This window comes from Halichoerus grypus, chromosome 3, assembly GCF_964656455.1.
Source record: "Halichoerus grypus chromosome 3, mHalGry1.hap1.1, whole genome shotgun sequence".
NCBI lineage: Eukaryota > Metazoa > Chordata > Mammalia > Carnivora > Phocidae > Halichoerus > Halichoerus grypus.
The window spans coordinates 192,893,200-192,914,448 of NC_135714.1; the positions used below are offsets into that span (position 1 = coordinate 192,893,200).

Here is a 21,249-nt window from a genome sequence, read left to right on the forward strand (position 1 = left end):
TGAGGGGGGCAGGGGGGAGGCTCTTCCATTTCCTGCAGGGAACAGCTTTATACTCTTAGCGTGCCTGGGTAGGGTTGTCACTTGAACTGTAGCGAATATGTTTGGTTTTGATGCGTGACATCAATTCCGGTTGCGGCTTCCTGTTTGAAATCCAGAGAGACAATGTATGGCTTTTTCTATATCAGTGCTGGGCCTCGATATGAAGGCCTTATTAGTTGAGCAAGGTAGGGGGGACATTGTGGTCGACAGCCAGGAAGGTGTGGTGGGCAAGAAGTTGCAAGTGTATGTTTCTTAGGCTGGTCATCTCATTAAAAACAGGGTAAGCGTCCCATGGTTAGGCCAACGCCTTCACACATAGGTAGTCTCGGAATTGTTACTGTAGACAAAGGCCAGGGTCCATCGGAGGAGGGAAAAGAACCTACAAGAAGCGCCACTCATGGGTTTGACCAGTTTGGCTTGCCGCTGCTTTTTCTAAGTTGTCACTGTGTTGAATTGCTATTACTAAAATGGCTAAGGCAAGTTTTATTATTGCATGTCATTCGATTCTTATAGATTTAATGTACGCGACACTCCCGGAAATTTTTAGATTTGGAAAATACTCCTCCTCCCCACCCAGTTAATTCAGACTTCAGAATACCCAAGTTATTCAGAAATAAATTAAGTCCCTCTTTTCAAGTTCAAGAGGGATTGGGCATCAGTTCCAATTCTGGCTCGGGCTCTAGTGAACACATTTCATCGTCTCCTTGGACCTCAGTCTGCTCCTTGGGGAAATGGCACAGAACCAACGTGCAGTGAGAGAACCGGAGAAACTTGCCTACAGCTGACTTTTGGAAGCACAGGAAGGACCCCGGGGGTGGGGATGGGTGGACAGTCAGCTGGGGGTTTTGGCAACCAGAGGTGGACACGATGGCATTTGGCTCGTCTAGGGCAGGGGTTGTATCCTTCCCACGGTCCCCACGTGGGCCGCTGACGGACCCTGCCCCAGGGGCCCAGGAGCGAGCCCCTCCCACCCCCACCCCTGCCTCCGCCTTGAAACAATGACGAAGGTGGCATTTGGCCTTTCTATAGGAGCTTTTACTGAGCCCTCGCTCTGTGCAGGGTGCTCTAGGAGGACAATCTGTGTCCGTACCCTTAAGGAGCATGACTCATCCTTGGGGAGGCGGATACACAGCACACAGAGCGCGGCTGGTGGGCTACCAGGGATGAAGTGAAGGGCGTGGACTCTGGAGTCCCTTTCTCTGTACTTGACTCACTGGCTTTGGGCAGGTTACTTAGTCTCCCCAAGCTTAGTTTCCCTCTCTCTAAAATGGGCTGATAACTGGCCCCTGGGCAGTGTTACCAGGATTAAAGGAAAGCATGTGAGAAGTGCCCTGGACTGGGTGTGATTGATATGGGGCTGGGAGGGGGGCGTCCCCCAGCCACGGACCCACTCACAGCGCCTCCCCTCCCCTCCCCTCTAATAAACAGAATGGTACCTTGAAGATTATCGACAGGAAAAAGCACATATTTAAACTGGCACAGGGAGAATACATAGCACCCGAGAAGATTGAGAATATCTACCTGCGAAGTGAACCTATCGCTCAGGTGTTTGTCCACGGAGAAAGCTTGCAGGTACGTGTGTTCTGGGGTGTGAGCCGTGTTGCACAAGTGTGCCCGGTGCCTCGAACTCCGGACGTTTGCAGTGCGATGGAAGGTCTGCGATGAGTATTGAACTGCCTTTCACCTGTGGCATGCTGGAATATTATTGGGGTTTGCCGCTTGGCATTTCTCATCCAGAAAAGTTTTCCTCTTTAAATTCCATATTTTTATTTTACCTAACTAGAGTGGTCTGGCGTACCAAGGGGAGTTGAATAAAGATGTTAGGGAGTGGGTAAAATAGGCTTCTAATTTAAACTATGAAAGGAAATATTGATAGATTATAAGAAAGTTTAGAATTTTCAACATATTAGACCCAGCGTACTTATGCTGTGTCTCCTAAATCATGTTTGAGCAGTGGGGGTTGTGAGCTGGTATATACATGAAGTTGAAAACCAAGGTCAATATTGTAGTGTAACGTCTCTTTGCCAAAATATTGGGCAGACGGTGGCAAGGGAGAGAAAGTGGTCTTGTTTCCTGAAAGCTAATCTTTTTACGAATCTTGAGACTTTTAGATACTTGTGGAAGAATATTTTATTATCTTATAAGGAATGCACCTATTTTTCTTTGAGAGTATACCTGTTTTTCTTTGACCTAGAATCTTTCTTTTTTTAAGATTTTATTTATTTGACAGAGAGAGAGAGAGCACAAGCTGGGGGGGGCAGCAAAGGGAGAGGGAGAAGCAGGCTCCCCACTGAGCAAGGAGCCTGATGGAGGACTTGATTCCAGGACCCTGGGATCAAGACCTGAGCTGAAGGCAGGTACTTAACTGACTGAGCCACCCAGGCACCTCTCTTTGACCTAGAGTCTTAACATGCCTTCGATTTTTATTTAGTTTTATTGTTACTAAATTGTAAAAAATGTGGCATTGGAGATCTAAAAACATCTGTATAAATTTTTTTTCTCTCCTTTTAAAAGCAGTTACTTGATATCCATTATCTTGTCTGCTTATTTAACTGTTTTATTAAAATATATATATAAATATGTATGCAAAAGTAAATAAAAATTAGGGTTTTGTTAGGTTTTGATTCCTAGTGGTCCTTTTAAAACATTTAATTGCAAAATTCCTGCTGCTGTCTGTATTTTAGAGCCGGGAGCTCTTAACCTGGGCTCAGTAGACTCCTGGGGCTGGTAATATGTTCCAAAAAGAGGGTCTGTAACATCTATCAGATTCTCCCGTGGTCCATCGTGCAGAATGATAAAGAATCTCTATTTCAGAACATCTGGATCAAGCCACATAATAACTCACTTGTCTGTTTTAAAGGCATTTCTCATAGCAATTGTGGTACCAGATGTCGAGACATTATGTTCCTGGGCCCGAAAGAAAGGATTTGAAGGCTCCTTTGAGGAACTGTGCAGGAACAAGGTAGGCTCGGGGAGTGTGTGGTCTGGCTTCTGTTCCTTGGCTTGGCATTGAGCGTGCCTCCAGAGACCTGCAGCACAGCAAGCGTGTTGTTTTCTCACCTTCCTAGGACGTCAAAAAAGCCATCCTGGAAGACATGGTGAGGCTTGGGAAGGAATCTGGCCTGAAACCATTTGAACAGGTGAGATTTGCATCACCGTGCACGCACCCCTACAAAACAGGTTTCTGACCTGGGGGTTCTGTATGAATAGGTATGGAGCACGAGGGGACCTAAAGAAACCCACGAGGAATGAGTAAGGGCGAGCTTTGGCCAGGGGGGAAAGATTTCTGTAACCGAGGGCAGGCACTCTCTTCCCTTGGAGGTCGGGGTCCAAGCCCGGATCCTGTCCTGGGAGCAGCCCCTCCCTTGTGTTGAGCGAGCCCACTGGCCCGAGTCCAGGGAGGGACTGGATCGGCCATGGGGTCTCCGTCCGTTCTGACCCACATGCTTTTAGGCCCAGGTTGATTCTGCCCTCGGTTTTTGCTTTAATGGCCTCGTTTATTTGCAGGTCAAAGGCATTAGTCTCCACACTGAATTATTTTCTATCGACAACGGCCTCCTGACTCCAACGATGAAGGCAAAACGGCCCGAGCTTCGGAATTATTTCAGGGCACAGATAGACGAACTTTATTCCACCATCAAAGTTTAATGCCAGGAAGAAACCACACCCCTCCGCAGTCTCCTGCTGATGGCCTTCACGTTGGTAATTTTGACTAGAGTGTGCGTAGGAAAGGGAGCGTCCACGTTTGACTTGTGCATTCGGGGTTCTCGTCATAGGAATTTCAGAGGACACGGAACACTGCCTTACGGTCGCCTCCTGTTGCAGACCAAGTATATGGTGATACACAACTTCCAAAATGAGCCTTAAAATCGTAAAGGGGAAACGATCCACGTGCTAAGTTATTTGAGACTTCCTCTGTTTAAAAAAAAAAAAAAGGCGGTGAAAACTTCTGTCTCCCAGTTTTCTAACCAAGGGATTAGGACTTTGCTATTCCTGAGATGTCTGCTACTTGCCGCAGATTCTCCACTCTGCAAGGTGCAGTGCACTGGGGGAAGCTTTCCCTTCAAAGCAACAACTGTCCCAGCTGGAGAACGTGGCAAGTGGGCCAGAGATTTTTTTAAACCCCTGCCTCCTCGCCTTCCCCACTTCACACGCGCTCCGACGAGCCTTCTGCTGTCGGGTCCCGGAGCGGCGCGTGCTTCTCAGCAGTCCCTGGTGTCCTGTAGGAGCAAAAGGTTCCCGGGGACGGAGAGAACAGATCCGACTCAGAACAGCACAGGCGTCGTCTCGGATGAATGGGCGCCCACCTGAGCGAGCGGCTTCTGGTGCCCGCGGAGCAGAATGATCTCAGACCCTCTTCTCCAGACCCGATTCCCGTCCCCCACCCCCCACTACTCCCTCCCAGGGGTTATGAAAAAATCTGCCTTAGACTCTGCAGCGAAGACAAGCATTTCAAGAAGGAAATAATTACCTGGATCGCCCATGCTCAACTGTGACGCCTCATGAACTGTCCCCTTTATCATCGCTGAACCAGTCATTCTTTGTGATGGCCAATGGATTTTTAATGTGGTTTTCATATCAAAAGATTGTGTTGTGATTAAGTGGCTTTTTCCACCCCCAAATAAATTCTCAGGCAGGGCATGTCTTTAAACCTATTAAGGGAATAGATATACTTGGGTACTTATTGAAATGGACAGTAATAAGCAAATGGTCTTATAATGCTACCTGATTTTTACGAAATGTGTTTGACAAGCCAAAATTCTAGGAGGTAGAAATCTGGAAAACTCATTTTCTGGGATTAACTTCTCAAGGGATTTTTTTAAAAAAAGAAAAAGTTAATTTGGGAATTTAGCTGCATTTCACTTGACTGCAAGTCTTTGCTACGTGTGACTGAATTAAGTTGTCATTTATACATTGAAAGCAGCTGGTTTTGGGTTTGTGAGAGTTCCGTGTATTATACAAGCACGACGGGGTTGGCACCGAAGAACTGTCATCATAGTAACACTATTTGGTAGCCTAACTTCATATGTGTGTTCTTCATTGCACAAAAAGTCAATAATTTGTCACCTTGGGGTTTTGAATGTTTGCTTTAAGTGTTGGCTATTTCTATGTTTTATAAACCAAAACAGAATTTCCAAAAACAATGAAGGAAACCAAAATAAATATTTCTGCATTTCAAGCGAGTGAAAGCCTCTCTTTTCCTGACCGGGGTGGTGTTCGGGCCAGCCTCGGACGTGCGCGAGTGCAGAGCAGAATGGGCCCTCGGCCACAGACCCGCCCGCCGGCCACTTCCCTGACCCCCACGGAGGGTGACCCGGGGCCTCCGGCCGTGTTCTCTGGCAACAGCCCTGCTATGTTGTGCAGAAGAAACCATGGTGTGAATAATACGGATATTCTTGGAAATGCAAATTCTTTGCTGGGAAGCTCTGCTTCTGGACACATTGGCTGTAGGTGGCGGTTCTGTGGTGGATTTAATTCCGTGTATTTTAGCAATTCTCTTACTAAGCACTGTTTTAGAAGATGGCTCATTGGTAGCAGCCAACTTTTTCTCTTTCCTTTTCCTCTGGTTTCCAGGCTACACTGTCGTTGTAAAGATTTTCCTCTTCTGTAGGTGTTCAGCCCCCAGTTCCTTCTCTAGTGTGTGGGGTTGAAATCCGCCTCCCTCCCTTAAATCCCATGTTTGGTGTGGAGGTGGTTGGTTTTTTCCTCTAAAGCCCAAGCCCTGTTCACATGTCTCGGGTGAGGCTCCTAATCCAGTCTGCCTTTGGCTTGAGCTAATAAACTGCTTATCTTGTCTGCCCTTGTCGTCTCCCCTTTCTCTTCCTCTTCCCCTGAGTTGAGTGAGTGTGAGCGTCTTCACACTGGGCATGACCTTTCTCTTCCCTCCCTGAGCGCCCAACTTGGCCTGCAAACCAGTAGGTGTTCATTAAATCTCATGTGAACAAATACTTGCAATTTTGAACAAAGCTTCTCTTGTAATGAGGTTGATCTTCACGCTGGGTTTTATCCTTTTTTAAAAAAAAAAGGTGGTAAAACACATAAAATGTATCATCTTAATTATTTTTTTTAAAGATTTTATTTATTGATTTGAGAGAGAGAGCATGAGTGAGGGGCAGGGGCAGAGGGAGAGGAAGAAGCAGGCTCCCTGCTGAGCAAGGAGCCCGATGCGGGGCTCGATCCCAGGACCCTGAGATCATGACCTGAACCGAAGGCAGACGCTTAACTGACCGAGCCACCCAGGCGCCCCTCATCTTAATTATTTTTAAGCACACCGTTCAGAGGCTTTAAGTGCATGCACCATCTGTCCACAGAACTCTTCATCCTGTGAAACCGAAACTCTGCTCATCCATTCCCTCTCCCCAGCCCCTGGCAACCACCTTTGTCCTCGCTGTCTCTGTGAATTCCACTGCAGGTAAATCCTACAGCATATCTGTCTTTGGGACTGGTGATCTCACTTATCATAATATCCTCCGGGTTCATCCATGTTGTAGCGCAGGTCAGGATTTCCTTCCTTTTTATTTTATTTTTATTTACTTATTTTTTTGTTATAATAGTAAATTTTATTTAGTGCCAGGCCAATTTATTGTGCCAAGATTATATGTCCTTCATGACCAACTCAAAGTAATAACCTGTGGCCTTTTTGAAGGAGAATGGATACTCTTTGTTACACTCTTATTAATTCCCTTTGATCTTTTTTTTGTTATGTTCAGTTGGCCACTGTATAGTATAGTACATCATTAGTTTTTGATGTAGTGTTCAACGATTCATTAGTTGCGTGTTACACCCAGTGCTCGTCACAACGCGTGCCCTCCTTAATGCCCATCACCGGATTTCCGTCCTTTTTAAGGCTGAATAATAGTCCATTGTAGGCCACAGACCACATTTTCTTTATCCTTTCATTTGTTGATGGACATTTGAGTTGTTCGGACCTTTTAGCTATTGAGAATAATACTGCTGTGAACACAGGTGTACAAATATCTGTTTTAGTCCCTGCTTTCAATTCTTTTGGGTATGCACCTAGAAGTGGAATTGCTGGATCATATATACGGTAATTCTATGCTTAATTTGTTGAGGAATTGCCATCCTGTTTGCCCCAGTGGCTGTACCCCTTGATGTTCTCACGAGCAATGCACAAGGGTTCCAATTTCTCCACATCCTGTCTGTAAACGTCCTCTCTGGTTGGTTTCTGTGTTTGTGATAACGCACATCCTAATGGGCGTGAAGTGGTATCTCGTGGTGGTTTTGCTTTGCATTTCGGTAATGATTAGTAAGGGTCAGCATCCTTTCCTGGGCTTACTGGTCATTTGTATATCTTCTTTGGAGAAGTGTCTCTTCAAGCCCTTTGCCTATTTTTACAAATAGGGTTATTTGTGTGTTTTGTTGAGCTATAGGCATTCTTTATATATTCTGGATATTAATCCCTAAACACTGTCTCAGTTCTTAACTTCCGCGGTGCACTGTTTGGGGTCTGAGCCTGTTCAACAGCAGTAAATATTTAGTGGCACTCTTCCCACAAATCAGACCACACCTCCAGAGCCCAGTGGTCTGTGTCTCAAACGCAGCTGGAACAGAAGAGGACGGCTGACTTGGAATGAGGCAGTCTTTTCTTCTGTCCAGACCCCCTGTGTGTTAAGCTTCTCTCAGGAACAGCCAGAGAGCAGGCGTCTCCCTACAGACGAGGAGCGAGGATGCACGAGGAGTGAGGAGGAGCGAGCTAAAACCACAGTCGTCTCTCTGCGCTCAGAGCTCGTCCTGCCCCTCCCTGCAGGACCCCCCCCCATGACGCACCCACATTCTAGATCCAAACTCAGAAAGGCAGTTTGTTTTCAAGGATATTTGGCATTTGGTAAATAGGTTTGCCTCCCACTTTTTCAATGACTTGGAAGAAGAAGAACTGAAATGCATCCGATGTTGCCACGCGCCAGGCGCTATTCTTAGCATTTTACCCAGATGCCCCACTTTACGTTACAACCCTTGGAGCCAAATGCTACCGCTGTCCCCATTTTACAACGAGGAAATCAAAGCACATGTGTGATGGGATCATTGCCACATACCAGACAGAACGGAAGCTGGAACTTGAGCTTCCAACCTCATGCTGTGGATGGTTCTTCTTGTCCACCTTTGGCCGTGAACTTTTTTTTTTTTAATATTTTATTTATTTATTCATGAGAGTCAGAGAGAGAGAGAGAGAGAGGCAGAGGCAGAGGGAGAAGCAGACTCCCCGCCTAGCAGGAAGCCCTGCGGGACTCGATCCCGGGACCCTGGGATCATGACCTGAGCCGAAGGCAGACGCCTAGCCATCTGAGCCACCCAGGTGCCCTGGCCATGAACTCTGACCAAACAGGTCGGTGGATTATTTCTCGGCCCTACCCGTTCTGCCTCTAAGCGTCAGTACAAATGGTTTTGATTCCTATCCTACGATTGCTCTTCGTCCCAGCAGGGCCTGATATCACTTCCCAGAGTCTTGTTCTGGTTTTATGGCTTATCCGAAATTAAATATAGTTGCTCTCTGTGATGTTCGTAACCCCAGATCCATCAAGGACTAAAAGTTTGGTAGAACGAGCCACTCTGTTTTAGAGGAGAGTGTGTGTGAGGCCGTGTACAGGCATACAGCTGCTTCATGAGATCCCTCAGAAGTAGCTCTAGAAATCCTCAGGGGCGCCTGGGTGGTTCAGTTGGTTAAGCGACTGCCTTCAGCTCAGGTTGTGATCCTGGAGTCCTGGGATCGAGTCCCGCATGGGGCTCCCTGCTCAGCGGGGGGTCTGCTTCTCCCTCTGACCCTCCCTCCTCTCATGCTCTCTCTATCTCATTCTCTCTCTCAAATAAATAAATAAAATCTTAAAAAAAAAAAAAGAAATCCTCAGGGATGGGGGTCCTGGCAGCTGTGGGATTATCCTAGGGAGTACACTCCTGTGCTATGCTGTGTTCGTTCCTTACTTATGTCCCCATTCAGTCCTTATAGAGACCCATTGGAGGGTGAATCCACAATTATGTGTTTACCATCAACAAACAAATGAGTTCAGATTGTGATGGGCGCTTCGAAAGAAACAACTGAGAAAGTATTGGGGAGGGGACCACAGGGCCTGGTTTCAGTGTTGGGGTCAGAGAAGGTCCCTTTGAGGAGGTGACACTTATGGTGATGACCTGAAGAATGAGGAAGGGGAACCAGCTTCACAGGGTTTGGGGAAAGGGTTCAAAAAGCAGGATCGTGAGTGCAAAAGCCCTGAGGTGAGAAGGCGTGTGATGTATTCCAGGACCTGAAAGAAAGCGAGTGAGGCTAGAGCATCATAAGCGAGGGCAAGTGTAGTATTGGGAAAAGTTACAGAAGGAGGGCCGGGTTACCAGACAGGAATCTGGATATGACTCTGGGTTCAGGAGGAAACCAATGAGGGGTTTTGAGGCAAGGGGTAACATTCCCTGAATCACCCTTTTCAAAGACTACTCCTGGCTGTCACAGAGGGATCAGAGAAGCACGGAGACCATGCAAGGACAGCATGGTGCATAATGGCGGCTTGAACCAGGTTGGTGGCCGCGGAGATAGGAAAGGGGTTGGAGGTGGAACCAGGGAAAGGGAGGGATTGGGGTGTGCACACAGCTGGGGAGATGAGCACCTGCCCTTGCTGAGCTGGGAAGACTTGCATGGGCTTTGGGAGAGGGAATCAGGAGGTTGAATCTGGACACAGTTTCTCCTGGAGGTGCCTGCTAGACAAGCCCGTGAAGATAGGAGTCTGTGGCTCAGGAGACCGGCAGGCTGGAGATAACACATGGGCAAGTCAGCAGTGTACGGGAGGTCAAAGAGACTTCGCCAGGTAACCCGGGGAACCAGAAAATCTGGATGGGAAATAGAGGAGGTCCCAAGACAGAACCAGCCTTGCATATTTGAAAGGGAATTAAGGAGCCAGCAGTGGGGATTGAGAATCACCTGCCATGAAGGAAGGTGGGCAACCAAGCAGGTGGTGTCCCAGAAGCCAAGAGAGAAAAGTTTTGGGGAGGGAGGGGATCAGTTACGTCACATGCTATTGAAAGGTGGAATACGGTGGGGACAGAGGAACTTCCAGTGGATTCCACCACGGTGACAACTCTGGACATAAGTGTTCCAGCAGAGCAGTGAGGACAGAAGCCCGTTGGGAGCGAGTGGGGGCGTGGGCTCCTGCGAAGTCAGGAAGATCAGCTAACTAGTCCGGAATTTTCCCACTGCACCACTTCTCGTGCCTGGGTCACCTTCTTTGGCTGTGCCTTCCCCTCCACAGTGTGATGCCCGTCACCGTGTCGGACACATTTCCTTCACTAGCCAGTCCCCAGGGGCCCCCAATCTCTCCATTGTAAATGCACCTGTCTGCAGCTTATGCCATGTCACAAGGTGGAGACTGGTAAATGCCGTGGACTCTGGAATTTTCTTCCGTATTTGTGGCAATTGTTTCTTTTCACGGCAGCATAAGCAGAAGAGAAGCCGGCCAGCCTGCCCTAGATGGCAGGCAGGACAGGTGGACAGAGGGCAGAAGGCCCGGCGGCACCTTGGGAGGCGAGGACCGCGGGGCTGTTGGACTGAGCGCCCCTCCCATTCCTCCACCTCCAGCCCCCTCCGCATCTATCCTGGAGGTTGGCCGTGGCCACAGCCGGCCCGGACAGAGGCCGTTCCTCCATCCTTCCCAGCTGGACCAGCCTCAGCGCCTGGAGCCGAGAAAGTGCAGTTGCAGGTTAGCGCGAGCCTCCTGTTTGGCATAAAAAGAAACCCACACTTTTCCTTTTTGACTTTTAACTCCTTCACACTGTTGACTTGCAAACATGTAGAAGTCTTGCTGGATGACTTCTGCTCCTCAGTAGCATTCCTAAAGCTACAGAGATGGACTGTTCTTGGCCAGAAGCAGGAGTTTTTCACAAATACATGTTAAATTAAGTTCTTAGCCACTCACTCGTGTTGCGATTTTTAATGGGGGAAGGGGGAATGGTCTTGCCTGTCAAATTTCCCTTACAGAAATTGTCCTTGCTCAATGCTAAGGCTACTGGTTCACCCTCCCCCCGCCCCCCGCCCCCCTGAACTCTAGGCAGTCTTTCCTGCTTTGCATGTGGCCAGTTAAAATCGGAGGGTGAGTCATGGGAGTGACGGCGGGGGGGGGGGGGCCCTGTCATAGGGGTACCCAAGCACCAGGCCCTGAATGGGACACGTGTGAAGCATGCATGAAACCGGTTTGCTCACATTCTGCTTTAACATGTGCAGACATAGAGGGACTCTCCCTGAAGAGTCCTGTGCTTTCCCACACCCACTGATACTGCCTTCCGCACCCTGCTGAGCTCGCGCCAGCTCCCCGGCCCCACCCGGCCGGGTGGGCAGTGGGCCCTGCACCTGGGAGCAATTCCGCCCACCACCACCGTCTTGCGGACGCGCTCTCCCGTTGCCTATTGGCTGCGTCCACTCCCCATCTCCCATCCCTACTGCCCAGGCAGGGTGGCAGCCGACTCTCGCTGGGACAACTGCACCGGCCTCTTAACTGGCCTCTGCATCTCTCTGTGGGTCTCTACTGACTCACCCTCTCTTCCTCCACTTTGCAGCAAGGATGAATTTTCTAAATCACAAGTCTTATCATGTGATTCCCCTGTGTTATCGTTCAGAAAGTTCCGGTTGCTCCCAAGTCTGAACTGCTTCATATACTTAGAGGAGGGCTTTTCAGACTTTGTTGTGCATCAGATCCCCTGGGGATCTTAAAATGTAGATTTGGATTCAATAAATTTGGAATTGGGCCTGAAATTGTACATTTTGAATAGGCTCCTCAGGGGATGCCGATGCTGCTGGTCTGGGTACGACACTTTGAGGAGCAAGGAACTGGGGAACCCCTGCTTGTGTCTCTAGCCTCATCTTTTGCCACCACCCCAACTCTGTTCCAGCCACACTGAATGTATTCGAGCTCCCAGAATGCATCCCACTCTTGCTCACTACTGGGCCTTTGCATATGCCCTCTCCCTAGAGCCCTCTCCTACCTTGGCCCAGCTGACTCCTATCCCTTTATTCCAACTCGATTGTCAATGCCACTTCCTCTAGGAAGTCTTCTGCTATTCTCCAAGCCCAGGAAATAAAAAGTCAGGCATGTTTGTGTCCTGGCAGTGGTGTGAGGTGAAGGGGTAGGGCAGCTGGTAATGATTTTCTTTATGCTAAGTGACAGGGTTAAAGAGGTGGCTTGTGAGACACAGGGCGGCAGCCAGAGGGTGGTGGTGGGGTGGGGGGAGCTGTTTACTCCTACAGAAGGTTCCAGAAAGAAGGTTTTTGTGTCACCTGGGGGTTTGAGAGGGCAGCCTGTCTGACCTGAGGTTGTCTGGCTGATGGCACCTTGACTCTTTTACTGTTTCATTCTTGGCTGAGCAGAAAAAGATCCCTGAGGTAGGGAACTAGCTGCCTTCAACTCTGGGAACAAAATCAGCTGCACAACTGTGTGTGCTGTCAGGCCACCCCAAAGTCATGTCAGACTGAGCAAGGTCATTACAAGGATGAAAACTGTTTTCAGAAACTTTTTTTTTTTGACCACAGCTTGAGAGCGAATCATGGAGACAAATTTCTACTGTAGAAATTTTATGTCTCTTGTTTTCTTACGGAAAATCTCTTCCTATGGGGTGTGCTTTCGTTTCTCTTTCTCCACTTATGTGCTCATGTGTCCCTTTTACAAGTTTGAGTTATAAAACAAATTCCCCTGCAGGTCGGAGTCACCGATTGCTCGGCCGGAGAAACCCTGGATTTTGCTAGAATGCTCCTCCCAGGGTTCCTGCACCAGACCCAGCCCTGCAGGGAGCTGGGAATGGAATCCGAAACATGTGACATGGCAGGTCCTGATGCAGTGGTCAGACCTATTAGCCATGTGATCTCAGCTTGGCTAGGAGCGGTGCCAGTTAGGTCTGGAAAAAGTAGGACGTTGGTGGCAGAGCAAATAAGTTCAGCAGTGGAGGATCGGAGCCAGGGAAATGCCGGCGAGCTTGTGACACATGGAGGGTCTAAGGTCATTGCAGTTTGCCACAACAGAAAAACCTTTCTGCCTTCCGACTTTAAAATACACCGAATAAAACTTCCTTTCTGGGTTTAATTTCCTCTTTTTCTGAATGGGAACATCCCAGCGGAGGTCTCCTCCTTCCTCACCCCGGCCTTGCCCTCCTGGGACGTTTCCGGTTAATTTCGCAGCGTCATAGTCACAGATGAGGAGCAGTTGGTCTGTTGGAAACAGATAACGACTTGAGTTTTTTCCCGAAGAGAATGGCCAGGTTTAATGGGTTATTCCTGTGCACCCAGGAATTAGTAGGTGCTGTAGGAAGTTTAAAAACACAGAAGGAACATTTGAGAAAGAAATTATTTTCTGTGTTTTCTTTTCCATAATAGAAAATCACCCCCTTCACCTTCAGGGAAACTTACAGGAATGAGGTTGACAGATGATAGCAGGGCCAGGAAAAATGAATTGAGCAACAGGTAGTTAAGATATGTAGTCTTGCGGCACCTGGGTGGCTCAGTCGATTAAGCGTCTGCCTTCGGCTCAGGTCATGATCCTGGGGTCCTGGGATTGATTCCCTCTCCCCCTCTCCCAAGCTCATGCTTGCTCACTTTCTCTCTCGCTCTCTCCAAAAAAAAAAAAAAAAAAAGTAGTGTTACTAATCTTGAACAGACTTCTTTTTGTTTCTAATTTTTAAAAAAATTTTTATTTAAATTCAATGTAGTTAACATGTAGTGTATTATTAGTTTCAGGGGTAGAATTTAGTGATTCATCAGTTGCATATAACAGCCAGTGCTCATGCCATCACGTGCCCTCCTTAATGCCCATCAGCCAGTTACCCCATCCCCCCCACCCCCCTCCCCTCCAGCAGCCCTGTTTGTTTCCTAGAGTTAAGAGTCTCTTATGGTTTGTCTCCCTCTCTGTTTTTATCTTATTTTATTTTCCCTTCCCTTCCCCTGTGTTCATCTGTTTTTTTCCTTAACAACATCTGAAAATGCAAGCGCTCCAATTACATTTTCAAACCTCCAGGACCAGTCTTCGTCTGCCCTCTGGTGGCCGTGGCTCTGTACAGAAAGTTCTACAGAAAAGCTCCCTTGAAAAAAAAGAGGCCCAATAAGAAATAAGTTGTTGTGGGTTTTTTTTTTTTTAAGATTTTATTTATTTATTTGACAGAGAGACACAGCGAGAGAGGGAACACAAGCAGGGGGAGTGGGAGAGGGAGAAGCAGGCTTCTCGCTGAGCAGGGAGCCCGATGCAGGGCTCGATCCCAGGACCCTGGGATCATGACCTGAGCTGAAGGCAGACGCTTAACGACTGAGCCACCCAGGCGCCGCTTCTGTTTTGTTTTTGTTGTTGTTGTTTATGCCAAAAGTGAGATATCCATTTGTAATTTATTTTGCAAGAATACAGATTTTTGCCAGGAGTTTTAGGAATTGCTCCAAGATTGCTTTGCATTTTGTTTTTTAATTTAAATTCAAGTTAATTAACATATAGTGCATTATTAGGTTCCAGGTAGAGGTCAGTGATTCATCAGTTGCATATAACATCCAGTGCTCATGCCATCACGCGCCCTCCTTAATGCCCATCAGCCAGTTACCCCATTCCTCCGCCCTTCCCTCCAACAACCCTCAGTTTGTTCCCTTGAGTTAAGAGTCTCGTATGGTTTGCTTCCCTCTCTGTTTTTATCTTATTTTATTTTTTCTTCCCTTCCCCTGTGTTCATCTGTTTTGTTTCTTAAATTCCACATATGAGTGAAATCATACGGTATTTGTCTTTCTCTGACTTATTTCGCTTAGTATAATACCTTCTAGTTCCATCCATGTCATTGCAAATGGCAAGATTTCATTCCTTTTGATGGCCGTGTAATATTCCACTGTATACGTGTGTGTGTGTGTGTGTGTGTGTGTGTGTGTGTGTGTGTGTGTATATATATATATATATATATATATATATATATATATACCACATCGTCTTTATCCATTCATCTGTGAATGAACATCTGAGCTCTTTGCGTATTTTGGCTATTGTGGACATTGCTGCTATAAACATTGGGATGCATGTGCCCCTTTGAATTGGTATTTTTGTATCTTTTGGATAAATACCTAGTAGTGCAATTGCTATATGTTAACTAACTTGAATTTAAATTAAAAAACAAAAACAAAAACAAAAAACCAAAGCAATGTTAGAGCAATTCCTAAAACTCCTAGCAAAAATTTGTATTCTTAAAAAATAAATTACAAATGGATATTTTATATATATGTATATAAATGCAGTCTATATATGTAGATTCCATATTTTTTACCCGTTACCTTCATGATAAACCTGTAAGATAAATAATAATATTCTCATTTATATTCTTATTTAAAAATCAAACTAATAATTCTAAAACATAAAACTAATATATATATCAACCAAATCCACAGGGAAGATATATTTCCACAGGGGAGTGTCCATGCCCAACCACTCCATTCATCCCAGCGTCCAAGATGCTTTGTAGTTCTTTATTTTCTGCATGTGTATTATAAAAGCAATAATTGTGGGGTTTTTTCATTTTCCAAACATGAAAGAATGTTCTATTACCAAGGGCCCCCGCCTACCTACCCACCCACCCATGAAGATGTCCTCCAGCTTTTCTGCCATCACCTTTCCTCTTCTGGTTGCTCACATTGTCCCAGGCTACCTGCAGGGGTCGGGACCCTGCTTCCTCCACTCCTGTGTGTTCAGCCCCCTTCCAACACCATGCTTCACCCCATCCTGGCCCCTGGCCCTAATCCCTACGTACACCGAGACAAGGTTGTTGAGTTTAACAAATATGCACAAAAGGTTAATGGTGATGGAGAGAGCACACACAACACAGGGACCATCTGAAAATAGAAATATGGGCCATGGCTTCCTTAAAGAGTTTCCCAGAGACTGGATCTGCCCTTGGCTGCAGCTTTGCTGATCTGCTGGGCTTCTCCTCTTCGCTTGACCAACCCTTCTCCCCTCTCCAGCTGCCAGTCCCAGCCCCCAGCCCCCACGTTTCTCTTACTGTCTTATGATGAGCCTTGGTGTTTGCCTCCTCCCACCCAGACTGGGCTCTACACTTGGCTTTCTACGTTCAGATGCTCATGAAAGTTCTGGTCTTCACCCCAGCAGTACAATAAACCACAGAAGCTTGGAAATTGCCATTCAACACTAAATTCTTAGGCAAGGCTCCCACCCACCCTCTTTTTTTTTTTTTTTTTTTTAAGATTTTACTTATTTGTGAGAGAGAGAGCTCACAAGCAGGGGGAGCTGCATGCAAAGGGAGAAGCAGACTCCCCGCTGAGCAAGGAGCCCGACATGGGGCTTGATCCCAGGACCCTGGGATCATGACCTGAGCCGAAGGCTGACGCCCAACCGACTGAGCCACCCAGGTGCCCCTCCCACCCACCCTCTGACCAGAGCAACTGAGAGTCTTCTCTATGTTACAGTATTACTGTTTTATCATACTCCGCATGCCCCAGAGATCCTGGAATGTGACCCCTTTCCTCTCCCCTTCCCTCACCCAATTTGAGAATCTCTGCTCTAAGCTAACAGTTTAACTGAGAAGGGAGCATGAGAGGAACAAATGTGAGCTTGGTGTTAGAAAGCCTAGGTTGGAATCCTGCCTTCCCTATGACTAGCTCTATGGGCTTGGGCAAGTTTCTGCAAAGGACTTCAGTTGCCTGTGTCCACAGCAAACATTTCCCACTTTCTCACTTTCCAACCCCCATCCACCACTGCCATTCTAGTAGGAATCCATGGGCTTCCTGGATGCTATTCCAGTTCTTTGGCCGCAGGAATTGGCTCAGGGGTCATGTGTTTGGCCAAACACCAGTCTAAATGTTGCTGTGAAGGTATTTTTTAGATATGATTAATCTTTATTTTATTTTATTTTATTTTAAGATTTTATTTATTTATTTGACAGAGAGAGAGAGAGAGACAGCGAGAGAGGGAACACAAGCAGGGGGAGCAGGAGAGGGAGAAGCAGGCTTCCCGCCGAGCAGGGAGCCCGATGAGGCACTTGATGCCAGGACCCTGAGCTCATGACTCGAGCCAAAGACAGACGCTTAACGACTGAGCCACCAGGCGCCCCTAGATGTGATTAATCTTTAAATTAGCATACTTTGAGTACAGCAGATTATTCTCCATGCTGTGGGTGGGCCTCACCCAACCAGCTGAAGGCCTTAAGAGCAAAGACTGGGATTTCACGCATGATAAAAAAATATTCTGCATCAAGACTACAGCCTAAAAATTCTCCCTGAGTTTCCAGCCTGCTGCCTTGCAGAATTCAGACTTAAGGCTGCAATATCAACTCTTACCTGAATTTCCAGGTTGCTGGCCTGCCCTCTCATTGCAGACTCACCAGCCTCTATAATTGATTGTGTGAGATAATTGGTTTTGTTTCCCTGGAGAACCCTGACTCACCGAGGTAGGTATGTCACCAAAGCTGGACTGATTTGAGTAAAGCTTAGAGCTTTTTCTGGGAATGCTAGACATGGCTATGCCCTTTTTTTTGAACGGTGGAGTTCAGATGTGAGACTTGGAACAGCTACCAGGTGCCAGCTCTGGGCCCGAATCCTAAGATCTAATGCAGGCACCACCACTTACCACCTGTGGGGCTGTTCTTCCGTTTCCTCATCTGTAAAGTGGGATTAGAGTATTTACCACATAGGGTTATTGAGAGGTTTAAATGGTTTAATAAGTACTAAACCCTTAGAACAATGCCTGGATCATAGTAAATGCTCAATAAGTCCAAGTGATGATGATGATGATGATGATGATGGTGATGATGATGGTGATGATGATGGTGATGATGATGGTGATGGTGATGATGATGGTGATGATAGTACCCAGCCTGAGGGAAAAGCTGATGTACAAGGAGGGCAAGAAAATGGATTCAGAGTCCTGATGGCTTGTCAAACCTCTAGGTCAAACTGCGCTTGACAGCCATTCTACCTCTGGACACAAGCTCATAAATTCCTTTTATTTTTTAAACTCTACTTGGGTTGAGTTTTTATTTCATCCAGAGTGCTGAACCTCTTCTGTCTTGACAGTTGGGCAGTTCTGTTTTTTGGTTTTTTTTTTTTTTCAGACCCACAAGCACAAGACCTACTACCCTTTTCCCAGAAAATGGAACTACCTATCCACTCTCTTAAGGGTGGATAGGAAATCCACAGATTTCTGTGGCTTCAGGAACCCTATTTCTACCCATTAGCCGGGAGGTACTTTCAATTCCTCAAAGGTATTTTACTCTCCAATGGTAATTGCCCACTTAATTCCTGGGTGGGGTTATATCACTAAGGAGGAATCAAGAAGGACCTATAAACAATGAAAAGATGATGGACTTAAGGAAAATGCAAATCAAAAACATAATAGGATAGCATTTCAGCTCACTAGTTAGGTAAAAATGTAAAAGTCTTGAAAGCTCTAAGTGTTGAAAAGTATAGAGAGCCAAGGGGACTCTTATATACTGCTGATGGGGGATTTAAATTGTAGTCTACCAAACAGGGTATAAAAATTGACATTACCGGGGCGCCTGGGTGGCTCAGTCGGTTAAGCGTCTGCCTTCGGCTCAGGTCATGATCCCAGGGTCCTGGGATGGAGCTCCGCATCGGGCTCCCTGCTCGGCGGGAAGCCTCCTTCTCCTCCCTCTCCCACTCCCCCTGCTTGTGTTCCCTCTCTCACTGTGTCTCTCTCTGTCAAATAAATGAATAAAATCTTTAAAAAAAAATTGACATTACCATGGAGAGCTGAAAATGTCATTGCCCTATGAGATGATAATATTACTACTGAGTTTATCCTTAGAGAGACTCTCAGACATATGTCATGTGAGACACAAGAATGTTTAGCACTGCATTGTTGGTAAGAGCAAAAAGACTGAAGACAACTGATGTAGCCATACACAGGGGAATGGAGAAATAAAATGTGGAATATTTACTTAATGCATTCCAAAGACAATGAAAAAAAATGAACTACAGCTACATGCATTGATGTGGCTAAATCTAAAAATCATAGCTTTGATTAAGAGCACTTGCAGATATATATATATATATATATAAATGATACCAAATATCATTTATATAAAGCTTAGAACAATACAGTAATTCATACATTATTTAGGGATTTATCAAGGTAGCTCCATTTTCTGGGAAAAGCTTTGTAAGTCTTGTGTTTGTGAGTCTGACGACAAGTCAGAAGAGTGGTTATCGCTGGCGGGATGGGTGGGGGGAGATAATGGTTTATTTTCTAATCCAGTGGTGAGTACATGGGTGCTTTTATTTTGTGTTTTTTTTGTTTTTTTGGGTTTTTTTTGAGAGGGAGTGGGGAGGGAGGGGCAGAGGGAGAGAAAGAAATTTTTTTTTAAGATTATTTATTTATTTATTTATTTGAGAAAGAGAGTGAGATAGAGAGCATGAGCAGGGGGAAGGGCAGAGAGAAGCAGACGCCCCGCGAAGCAGGGAGCCCAACGCGGGACTCGATCCCAAGATCCTGGGATCAGGACCCCAGCCGAAGGCAGAGCCCAACCGACTAAGCCACCCAGGCACCCGGGAGAGAGAGAATCTTAAGCAGACTCTATGCCCAGCACAGAGCCCACGTTAGTGCGGGGTGGGGAGGATTGGATCTCATGACCCTGAGATCATGACCTGAGCCTTAAATCACCAGTCCGATGCTTAACTGACTAAACCATCCAGGCGCCCCATGGGTGTTCCTTTTTATCCGTACATTATATATATTCTATTCTTTTGTGTGCATGAAATACGTTATAACTTTTTATTGTGATAAAATATACATAACATGAAATTTAGCATTTTAATCATTTTTAACTCTACACTTGAGCGACACTACTTCAGTACATTCAGGTTAGGCAATCAACCACTACTACCCATCTGCAGAACTTTTTCATCGTCCCAAACTGTGCTTTTGGCCTCATATCCAAGAAATCATCGCCAAATTCAATGTCATGAAGTTTTTGCCTGTTTTCGTCTACGAGTTGTATAGTTTTCAAGTTTAGGTCTTTGATCCATTTTAAGTACATTTTTATTTACGGTATGGTTAGGGCCCAACGTTGGTTTGCAGGCCAATACATTTTTAAACAAAGAATAGGAGAATATTAGCTCCAGAAGGGGCCCTCCCCATTTGCAGTGAGGAAACTAGAATAGGGGTAAAATAACACGCGCAGCTCACACAGCTGGTTGAGGGCAGCAGCGGAGTCAAATCCTGCCTTTTTGCGATGCATTGCTCTAAGCCTAACCACCAGGAGCTCCTACCCGGATTTGGATCCGGTCCACAGAGCGACCGCACCACCTCTTTTCAGCTCCGGCTCCTCCCCTTCCCCGCCCCGTGGGCGGGTCCACGAGGTTAAGGAACTCCGGAGCTTTGGAAAACTGGCGCGGAGGGCGGGTGGGAAGAAAAGCCCGGCAAACTGCTGACGTCTCAGAGACCATCAGCAATTGGTTGTAAGGCGTGGACTCCAGCTTTCCCAGAATTCCAGTCCGGGTTTTCTCTCGCGCTCCAGGACGGGGAGGAGCCCCGGGGCCCTCTGGCGCTCAAGGTCCGGGGAGGGGCTTGGGGGCCGGCGAGCGTGCTCTGTCCCGATTGGCTGCTCGGAGCGGCGCGGGGTTTGGCGGGAGCTTTCCGGGCTCAGGCTGCGGGGAGAGCGGTGGATTCGGATGGCTCCGCCGCGGCGGGTGCGGTGCCCGGGGCCGGGCGGGTAAGTTGTGCGGCCCGGGGGGACGCGGGCTGGGGACAGGCTTTATCTCCTTCCTCTACTGCGGTGTTTGTGCCTCTCGGAGCTGTTCGTGCTGCGCAGCGACGCTCCCTGGCTCTGCCACTGTGGAACTCGCTCAGGGCCTCGGTTTCCACCTGTAAAATGGGAATAATTATCCCGACTACCTAGGGTTGCCGCAAGATTTAAAGGAGTTAACAGCTGAACCCTGTGCCTGGAGGGTGGAAAAGAACGTTTGCTAATGCTAGCTTTGCGTGGGCGGGTGTAGTCTAAAGTAGACTCAAAATATTTTGAAACAAAATATCCAATAAATAACGCATCGATTACCTGCTGCTTGCCACACATTACATTCTAGAAACGTTTGCACTCCGGCTGGGAGTCAGTATTCTTATTTTCAAGACCCTGGTGGTTTTGTAACACAGACCTTAAAGCTGAACCAAATCTCCAGCTGGGAGACCAAGCTGCCGCTTGTTATTTTTTAAAAGAGGCGCTCCAGGATGGGTCAGGCACTTG

At 47.0% G+C, this 21,249-nt stretch overlaps 2 protein-coding genes across 13 annotated transcripts in view; both read left to right on the forward strand.

The window, feature by feature from the left end:
* Window positions 1-5,218, forward strand: part of ACSL1 (acyl-CoA synthetase long chain family member 1) — a 69,983-nt gene extending 64,765 nt beyond the window's left edge. For all 12 annotated transcript variants that reach the window (XM_036070618.2, XM_078069826.1, XM_078069823.1 and 9 more), the window contains 4 exons: window positions 1,468-1,611; window positions 2,900-3,001; window positions 3,108-3,179; window positions 3,547-5,218. In XM_036070618.2, coding sequence (XP_035926511.2) covers window positions 1,468-1,611; window positions 2,900-3,001; window positions 3,108-3,179; window positions 3,547-3,687 — 459 coding nt within the window. In that variant the 3' untranslated portion in view covers window positions 3,688-5,218. The remainder of the gene's footprint in view (window positions 1-1,467; window positions 1,612-2,899; window positions 3,002-3,107; window positions 3,180-3,546) is intronic.
* A 15,375-nt stretch (window positions 5,219-20,593) lies between these two features.
* The window catches only part of CENPU (centromere protein U), a 35,099-nt gene continuing 34,443 nt past the window's right edge, over window positions 20,594-21,249 (forward strand). Inside the window, exon 1 of the mRNA XM_036070621.2 lies at window positions 20,594-20,721. Within this exon, the coding sequence (XP_035926514.1) occupies window positions 20,681-20,721 (41 nt within the window). The 5' untranslated portion in view covers window positions 20,594-20,680. The remainder of the gene's footprint in view (window positions 20,722-21,249) is intronic.